We start from the raw sequence: 10,101 nt of genomic DNA on the forward strand, positions 1-10,101 counted from the left end.
ATTGTTCAGCTGTTGTTGTGGGGGGCTCTGATGTTGTTGTAGATGGTTCAGTTGTTGTTGTGGGCAGCTCTGTTGTTGTGGTGGATTGTTCAGCTGTTGTTGTGGGGGGCTCTGATGTTGTAGTAGATGTTTCTTCTGCAGCAGTGGTAGATGTTTCAGTAGCAGTTGTTGTAGTAGATGTTAATTCTACCGTAGTGGTGGATGGTTCAGCGGTTGTTGTGGTGGGTTTTGTTGTTGTGGTGGATGGTTCAGTTGTTGTGGGGAGCTCTGTTGTTGTGGTGGATAGCTCAGTTGTTGTTGTGGGGAGCTCTGTTGTTGTGGTAGATTGTTCAGTTGTTGTTGTGAGCGGCTCTGTTGTTGTGGTGGGTGGTTCAGTTGTTGTTGTGGTAGATGGTTCAGTTGTTGTTGTGGGGGGCTCTGTTGTTGTTGTAGATGGTTCAGTTGTTGTTGTGGGCAGCTCTGTTGTTGTGGTGGATTGTTCAGTTGTTGTTGTGGGCGGCTCTGTTGTTGTGGTGGATTGTTCAGTTGTTGTTGTGGATGGTTCAGTTGTTGTTGTGGTGGGTTCTGTTGTTGTTGTGGATGGTTCAGTTGTTGTTGTTGTGGGCAGCTCTGTTGTTGTTGTGGATGGTTCAGTTGTTGTTGTGGGGAGCTCTGTTGTTGTGGTGGATGGTTCAGTTGTTGTTGTGGGCAGCTCTGTTGTTGTGGTGGATGGTTCAGTTGTTGTTGTGGGTGGCTCTGTTGTTGTGGTGGATGGTTCAGTTGTTGTTGTGGGCAGCTCTGTTGTTGTGGTGGATGGTTCAGTTGTTGTTGTGGGTGGCTCTGTTGTTGTGGTGGATGGTTCAGTTGTTGTTGTGGGCAGCTCTGTTGTTGTGGTGGATGGTTCAGTTGTTGTTGTGGGCAGCTCTGTTGTTGTGGTGGATGGTTCAGTTGTTGTTGTGGGCAGCTCTGTTGTTGTGGTGGATGGTTCAGTTGTTGTTGTGGGGAGCTCTAATGTTGTGGTGGATGGTTCAGTTGTTGTTGTGGGTGGCTCTGTTGTTGTGGTGGATGGTTCAGTTGTTGTTGTGGGCAGCTCTGTTGTTGTGGTGGATGGTTCAGTTGTTGTTGTGGGCAGCTCTGTTGTTGTGGTGGATGGTTCAGTTGTTGTTGTGGGCGGCTCTGTTATTGTGGTGGATGGTTCAGTTGTTGTTGTGGGCAGCTCTGTTGTTGTGGTGGATGGTTCAGTTGTTGTTGTGGGCAGCTCTGTTGTTGTAGTAGATAGTTCACTTGTTGTTGTGGGCGGCTCTGTTGTTGTGGTGGATGGTTCAGTTGTTATTGTGGGCAGCTCTGGTGTTGTAGTAGATAGTTCACTTGTTGTTGTGGGCGGCTCTGTTGTTGTGGTGGATGGTTCAGTTGTTGTTGTGGGCGGCTCTGTTGTTGTGGTGGATGGTTCAATTGTTGTTGTGGGCGGCTCTGTTGTTGTAGTAGATAGTTCACTTGTTGTTGTGGGCGGCTCTGTTGTTGTGGTGGATGGTTCAGTTGTTGTTGTTGTGGGCAGCTCTGTTGATGTAGTAGATGGTTCAGTTGATGTGGTGGGCGGCTCTGTTGTGGTGGATAGTTTAGTTGTTGTTGTGGACGGCTCTGTTGTTGTGGTGGATAGTTCAGTTGTTGTTGTTGTGGGCAGCTCTGTTGTTGTAGTAGATGGTTCAGTTGATGTTGTGGTGGTGGATGGTTCTGTTTTTGTTGTGGGGTGCTCTGTTGTTGTAGTAGATGTTTCTTCTGCAGCAGTAGTAGATATTTCAGTAGGAGTTGTTGTTGAGGCCTCTGTTGTTGTAGCAGATGTTACTGCTGCTGTAGTGGTGGATGGTTCAGCTGTTATTGTGGAGGCCTCTGGTGTAGTGGCAGATGCTTCAACTGTTGTTGTGGAGGCCTCTGTTGCAGTTGTAGATGTTACCTCTGCAGCATTGGTGGATGTTTCAGGAGGAGATTTTGTTGAGTGTTCGGTTGTTGTAGATGTTAGTGCAGCTGTAGTGGTGGGTGGTTCAGCTGTTGTTGTGGATGCCTCTGTTGTTGTAGATATTACTTTTGCCGCAGTGGTGGATGTTTCAGCAGGAGTCGTTGAGGGCTCCGTTGTAGTAGTTGTTACTGCTTCTGTGGTGCTGGATGTTTGAGCCGTTGTCTTAGAGAGGTCTGTTGTTGTAAATGAGGCAGAAAGAAAGTACTGTTTACATATTTAAATGCAAATTGCAAAAGCATGCCCCACAAATGTCTTTACAATTTTATAAGCTAGGTCTTTATCAAAATTATGTAAAACTCATAAAGGTTTGGAAACACAGGCATATTAGATATTGAGTAAATTACCATTTTTTAAAATACTTTTTAACTAATAAACCTTAGTACTAAATTTTTATAAAGAAATGTATAGGGACAGAATATCAGTACATTGTTCCATTTTTTTTATTTAGCTTGAGAAAAAATGTCTTCATACAGACATATTGTTTTATTGAGTCCATAAGTGTGATTTTGGGAACTTTTGTTTTCAACAAATTCATAAAAATTAGTTAAAAAAATGATGATGTTAAATGCAAACTATGACTATTTGTAAAAAGAACATTGATTGTTGCCAAACGATGAGTTAATTTTGTCCAAATTTTGCTACTTATTCACTGGATTAACTTACCCCTTTAACCTGGACAAATTGAAGCAGATTTTTATTTATTTTATGTTATTTACTTATTTTATTTTAATGAGATGCTATAGTTATAAACTCCATGTATTATGTATATTTATGAACCGCTGAAGTCAGAATTATTAGCCCCCCTTTTAATTTTTTTTCCTTTTTAAATTTTTTTTCTACATGATGTTTGACAAAGCAAGGGAATTTTCACTGTATGTCTGATTATATTTTTTCTTCTGGAGAAAGTCTTATGTGTTTCATTTCGGCTAGAATAAAAGCAGTTTTACCTTTTTAAAAAACCATTTAAGGTCAATATTATTAGCCCCTTTAAGCTATTTTTTTTCCAATAGTCTACAGAACAAACCATCGTTATACAATAACTTGCCTAATTACCCTAACCTGTCTAGGTAACCTAATTAACCTAGTTAAGCTTTTAAATGTCACTTGAAGCTGTATAGAAGTGTCTTGAAAAATATCTAGTCAAATATTATTTACTGTCATCATGACAAAGATAAAATAAATCAGTTTTTAGAAATGAGTTATTAAAACTATTATATTTAGAAATGTGCTGAAACAAAATCTTTCCCCCGTTAAACAGAAATTGGGGAAAAAATAAAAAGGTGGGCTAATAATTCTGACTTCAACAGTATATGAAATTATATAAGTATGTCAAAAATTATAATTGTACTTCCATTTTTTCATCATCTTTAGGGCCTTATAAATTATTTGACAGCACTCTTCTATAAATATTACAAACAAAATGATTTTATCATCTATTCTAAACAGAAGACTTTCTTTATTACATGTTTGTACACTGTGGTCATAATATCACGCTTGCTTTACGTAGACAACAGTATGGTGTAAAAATATATGTATACAATATTAAATTTGCACCAATAGATGGCGCTATGAGCTCAAATTATCATCACAACTGTTTAAAATCAGACCTCTATACTCTCACTTCAGAATTTGAAGTAAAAAAACAACAACTGAACAAAATTAGTTTAATTTCTATATAAAATAACAAAAAATCTATTTGAATAGTGAGATGAATAATAACATACTTACAGATTAAAATCCATATTATAATAAATGCTTTCCTCTCCATTCTGGAAAAGGTAAAGCAATGAAGAGGTAAATCTGCAAAGAAAGCAATACTTCACTTAAAATCTTTTTTACACACACACACACACACACACACACGCACACGCACACGCACAGGCACACACACACGCACACACACATACACACATAGACAGACATAGACAAAACTGTCAACAATATCTTTTAATTAACAGTTTCCATAGTTGGCATGTAAACTGCAAAACCCAAAAAGTTAAGGTAACTTAAACCATTTGAGGAAACTGATTGCAACAAACCCCTAAGTTCAAAACCTAATCCTAATGAGTACTGTGAACTTCGTCCATTTAAGTAAACAAAGCAATTTGAGCACAGTGAAACCCATATGAACAGAACTCAAACCAACTGAGTACTGTAAAACCCAATAAGTTAAGGCAATTCAAACCATTTGAGGAAACCGATTGCTACAAACCATTTAAGTTTAAAAACTAATCCTAATGAGTACTGTGAATTTAGCAATTTGAGTACAAAAAACTCAATAAATTAAGAGAACTCAAACCAACTGAATGCTGTAAAACCCAATAAGGCAACTCAAACCATTTGAGGAACCTGGATGCTACAAACCATTTTAGTTAAAAACTAATCTATATGAGTACTGTGAACTTACTCTGTTTAAGTAATGAGATATTTAATTAACTTATTACCTTCAATACTGAGTTCAAAACTCTTTTAAAATTAGTAGAATTTGCTTTCAGTACATTTTGACTTAACTACACTAATTTCATTTGATAAAGTTGACTGTTGGGTTTTACAGTGGAGAAATAAGTCTGTAAAATAACAGAAAATGTATTGGCAGTTTATTACAAGGTCTTTATATGAAAATATAAAACACCAACCCAGACGTTAAATCACTTTAAACTATTAAAAATTCTAATAAAAGACACTTTAACAATTTTTCATTGGTAAAAAGTTGTTGGAAGAAAGCTCAAGGTTCTATAATGCAATTCAAAGCACAAGCAAACGGGGGAAAAAAAAAGGATGAATCACAAAATAGAGAACACTGCAAATTTTAAGGATTTTTTAACAGTGTAGATGAGTTTGAATATAAAGTTTATGAATAAAAGCATCAGTGAACCTAGAGGAAGAACCAGCATTTCATAGAATAACATGCACTACAAACAGTTCTTTCACTTTATGTCATTTTTTTAATTGTTACCAATCCTTCAGAAGTAAAACAGTATAAATAAAACCCCTAACAAGATCATTTGTAAACTGACGAAATTACATTTGAATGAGGTATATTGCACACAGACTTTTAGTTTCAGCTAGCCAGCCTCAGCGCTTCCAGTGAACTGTCTTTACATTATAAAATCACCATGTTTAAAGGTCTGATTTCTTTAAAAATCCATGATCTTCACTGCTTGATAGAAATACAATATAAGGTGGGTGTCAGACTGGTCAAGAAGCACTGCATTTAATTCTATTTCCCCTTCGTCATGTCTTTAAAATATGACCCCAGTCATATTATTTTACCCCAGTATTTTCAATGGAGTTTCTGCGCTCGCCTGCTGGTCCTGAAGGTGCTAGCAGTTTTTCATTTCGTTTTATGCTTAAACAACTAAACTAAAAAAATGCTTAAGTTTATTTAACTGAATGTACAAATCGATGCTGTAAAAAGAACCCTATGAAATTGAAAATAGTCACATAAACTTTCACCGCAAGTTTATCATCAGCTGACAAACACTAACTGAGCATATACCCCATTGCATTTAACGTCACACCACTACTACAAATTCAGGAAATAATTAGCATTTCATCACACTTTTCCCACCACACTTTATTTGATTTCTACACATTTGAAAACTTCTTGACATTTCAGATCTACCATTAATTAAATAATCTACAATATAATATAATATGATATAATATGATATGATATGATATGATATGATATGATATAATATAATATAATATAATATAATATAATATAATATAATATAATATGATATAATATAATATAATATAATATAATATAATATGATATAGTATAATATGATATAATATAATATAATATAATAATATGATATAATATAACATAATAACATAATATAATATAATAATATGATATAATATAATATAATATAATATAATATAATATAATATAATATAATATAATATAATATAATAACACACTATAACAATATTATATAATAAACCATAATATAATATAATATAATATAATATGATATAATATAATATAATATAATATAATATAATATAATATAATATAATATAATATAATATAATATAATATAATCATAATATAATATAATATAATATAATATAATAATAACATAATATAATATAATACAATATCCATTGCATAATCAGTTAAAATATGGAGTAGATCATATAATCATATAGATCAATAATACTACTACTAATAATAATACTAATATAAAAGCTAATCAGCATAAATAATTAAGTTGAGCTACAGTCAAGCCCAAAATTATTCACACCCCTGGTCAATTCTGACTTAAAGTAACATTATTCAACCATCAAGTTTAGTTGTTGTTTTTTTATGACTGGAAAAGACAGGCTTCTCCCAAACAATAATAAGACAATGAGGCATCATTGTGAAAAAAATGATTCCACTTTTATTTACATTTGAACACAAACTTTTTGCAGAATTTATAATAATTCAGGCTTGACTGTATCCATTTAAATCATTTGTTACGTTTTGTTTTATATCTTAAATAAAAGGTCTTATTTTACACTTTCATTTTTTTCAAATTTACACAAATGTCTATATAAAAATCCAAATTTACCCACCAATTAAAAATATAAACATAGAAATGTACTTACCAATCTTTCAGCAGACTTGTTTTTATCCCAAACTGCCAAATATGCTGTGTTAATTCGTTAATCCACACAAGTACTAGTAATGGCTAGTGTTCAGGTTTTACCTCTTCTTGGCTCACCTGTGGCAATACTTGGTCTTAAATACAATGCTGTGACGTCCTGTGTTTTTTCTCTCTCCTTTATTGAAATGCACACATGCAAAGGAATGCAGGAGGCTGTGATTTTTGTATTGTGTCTGTCAATAGCATCTGCTGTTTGCACTCCAATATATCACTGTATTATGCTAAATAACAAGGCCGGGTACAGGTAAATAGACTTTTAAACAAGCCCTGCATTCAAAAGATTGATAATAATATTGAAATTGTATAATATCATGATATGAAATTGTACTTTTTCAAGTTATTATGTGGGATTTCTATTGTTGGCAGTTTTCATGATGCTTCTTCTTTGGTTATTGGTAATATTGCCGAGACTCAAAGAGATTGCTTCATATATATTTCTTTTATGATGTAACTTTAAAATATGTGCAAGAAATATTATGAAATACTGTTCCCTTGATACAATTCTTATCCCAGCAAATAATTTTGTGCTTACTAGACGTCTAATAGACATCTAAATGTAGTCAGCCTGGCTAAAACAAGGCTAAACTTGGGCTGTCAGTGAAAATCTAATAGACATCTGTAGCCCACAACTAGACTAGTCGTCAAATAGACAGATTAGACAGATTTTATATGTGTAGTCATTCATTTCTGTTTATTTGATGACTAGTCTAGATTTGGCCTTAGACGTCTTTTAGATTTTCACTGATAGCCCAAATTTAGCCTAGTTTTAGCCAAGCGACTTAGCTTAACAAACATAGCGACTATGTTTAGACGTCTATTAGACATCTTTTAAAAACAAACAATGCTTGCTGCGTTGTAGCAAACAGTAATCTAAAATAATATAAATGTTTACAAGTTTGTAAATGGATAAACTCAGGGATAATTACAGCGACATTACAAATCAACTGCGTGAAAAATCAAAACATACTGATTATTTTTTATTCAGAATATTGGGGGTGAAACTAAAATATATGCACCTACATTTATATTATAGTTTAAGTACATTACAAACCGCATGCATGATCTTATTTAGGTCACCACGCAGCACATTTTAAAGGTGTTTGCTTATTTATTCCTGTGTCAAATGTTCATGCGTGGTACACATGCAAGACGCCAAAGACAACTGGTTAACCAATGCATTCTTCACATTCACTGCTTCTGGCAATCTTTCCTACAAAACAGATCTTAAAATTGTGTCAGTCCTCATTAGGTGATTCAAGTTTTAGCACAATGCGAGCTGACATTTATTCAAACATCTCTCTTCCAATGTATTAGTCTCATTTGATTTTTCAGGTTCACGATGAGCCGCAATACATTTACTGGTATGATCAAATATAGTATTTTGACCTGACATCATTAAACTGAGCTGGCAGATTATTATTATTAGATAATATATATATAATTAACATATTTTTAAATGTGTTCAATTAAATATAGAATAAAACCAAAAACAGAAATGACTTTTGCTAAATATTGGTATTGAATATAAATTAAAGACTAGCAAGCAGATCCAGTACAAGCGATTACAGTAAATCAATGCAGTTAAAACGTTTAGCCTTCAAGTCTTTTTGAACTAAGTGACACTTTGCTTCTGAAGTGAAGTGAAGCAGCTGTCATTCTTGCCATTACAATCAAGTTTTTAAAATGAATAGATGGGTGTGGTGGGTGTTACTTTCAAACACCCACCGCTTCTTGAACCTACCTGTTGAATAATTGATGCTGTGGACAGAGTTGGTGGGAAAATAGGGCTTTAAATAAATGTAATATCTATAATATAGTGCTATGTATTAAAATTAAATAGCAATATATTAGGTGTGTGTGTGTGTGTGTTAGTGTGTATTTGTATAGATGTGTATATGTATAAGTGTATATATTTATACATGTATATGTACATATACAGTTGAAGTCAGAATTATTAGCCCCCCTGTTTATTTTTTCCCCCAATTTCTGTTTAATATAGAGATTTTTTTTCAACACATTTCTAAACATAATAGTTTTAATAATTCATTTCTAATAACTGATTTATTTTATCTTTGCCATGATGACAGTAAATAATATTTGACTAGATATTTTTCAAGACACTTCTATACAGCTTAAAGTGACATTTAAAGGATTAACTAGGTTAATTAGGTTACCTAGGCAGGATAGGGTAATTAGGCAAGTTATTGTATATCGATGAAAAAAAAAATAGCTTAAAGGGGCTAATAATATTGACCTTAAATGGATTTAAAAAAATAATAAATAAATACAAATAAACCGAAATAAAACAAATAAGACTTTTTTCCAGAAGAAAAAATATTATCAGACTTACTATGAAAATTTCCTTGCTCTGTTAAACATCATTTGAGAAATATTTGAAAAAGAAGAAGAAAATCAATGGGGGCTAATAATTCTGACTTCAACTCTGTGTGTTCATTTCAAGTTTACCTCTACAAAGCAGCTTTAGAAATGGTGCACAAGTTAAAGTATTGCATAAAGGCTTGGCAGTATATAAACGTAGTTAACCTGCAGTTATTCAGTATATAGTGTATATAATATACAGTGGAAATCAATCAGATCAATCAGGGCTTAACAGTAAGGACTGCTCAATATCCCAGGGCCAGCATGAGAGACGCTTGGGACAGTAGATACAATGATACAATGATCATTGCTGGCCCGATTAGGACAATGCTGGCTTGTTACTAAAGTTTCATTTGCCTGCAACTATTTGTCAATTGCATGCATTTTAAGTTTGTGCTTTTAAGTCTTCAAATGCGACTTTTTTTGTGATGTCGTAAAAACCATATTGCTTTTCAGTTCCTCTTATCTGATTTGATGTTTTAAGCATGCTATTTTTTTCATGACCTGGTAACAACCAGTACAGTGAAGTGACGTAAAAGTAAACGTCTGTTTCTAATGTCTTGGAACAGACATTTACGTGGGTACAACACGACGCAAAAAATTTGGTGATGTTTTGCACAATTTGCCGTCAGTATGGCAAGTCGGCTACCTTTTGTTAAATAATTTTGAACTGCAATAAAGCACCTGCACATTTTCCACACTGCTCTTTTTGTTTAGATAACACTTTAAATTTTGCTCATTATACATTTACTAACATTTTTAAAATACTTAAATTATAGATTCTCAGACCTTATTTTTGGCACATTATTTAAAATATGTGGCTAAAAATAGCTATTAACTTCCCTTTTTTTTTTTTTTTTTTTTTTGGTGGGGCCAGTGAAATTTTGCCAGGGCAAGTAAAAATCTGAATCACTGGCCCAAATGAACCAGTAGAAAAAATCCTTAGTGTTGAACTCTGCCAATTATGTTTGTATTAGTATTGTCTACAGATTACATTCTACATTCTACTGATTTATGCTTAAAGCTGATCTCTTGCTATATCTATATGAAAATGTAGGAAATTGT

At 33.4% G+C, this 10,101-nt stretch overlaps 1 protein-coding gene across 1 annotated transcript in view; it reads right to left on the reverse strand.

The window, feature by feature from the left end:
- Positions 1–6,685, reverse strand: part of LOC130225408 (mucin-2-like) — a 12,681-nt gene extending 5,996 nt beyond the window's left edge. The window contains exons 1-3 of the mRNA XM_056456552.1: positions 6,599–6,685; positions 3,722–3,793; positions 11–2,166 (exon numbers count right to left, since the gene is read on the reverse strand). Of these exons, the coding sequence (XP_056312527.1) occupies positions 11–2,166; positions 3,722–3,761 (2,196 nt within the window). The 5' untranslated portion in view covers positions 3,762–3,793; positions 6,599–6,685. The remainder of the gene's footprint in view (positions 1–10; positions 2,167–3,721; positions 3,794–6,598) is intronic.
- Positions 6,686–10,101: the final 3,416 nt, after the last annotated feature.

The sequence above is a fragment of the Danio aesculapii genome, chromosome 1, assembly GCF_903798145.1.
Source record: "Danio aesculapii chromosome 1, fDanAes4.1, whole genome shotgun sequence".
Classification (NCBI taxonomy): Eukaryota; Metazoa; Chordata; class Actinopteri; order Cypriniformes; family Danionidae; genus Danio; species Danio aesculapii.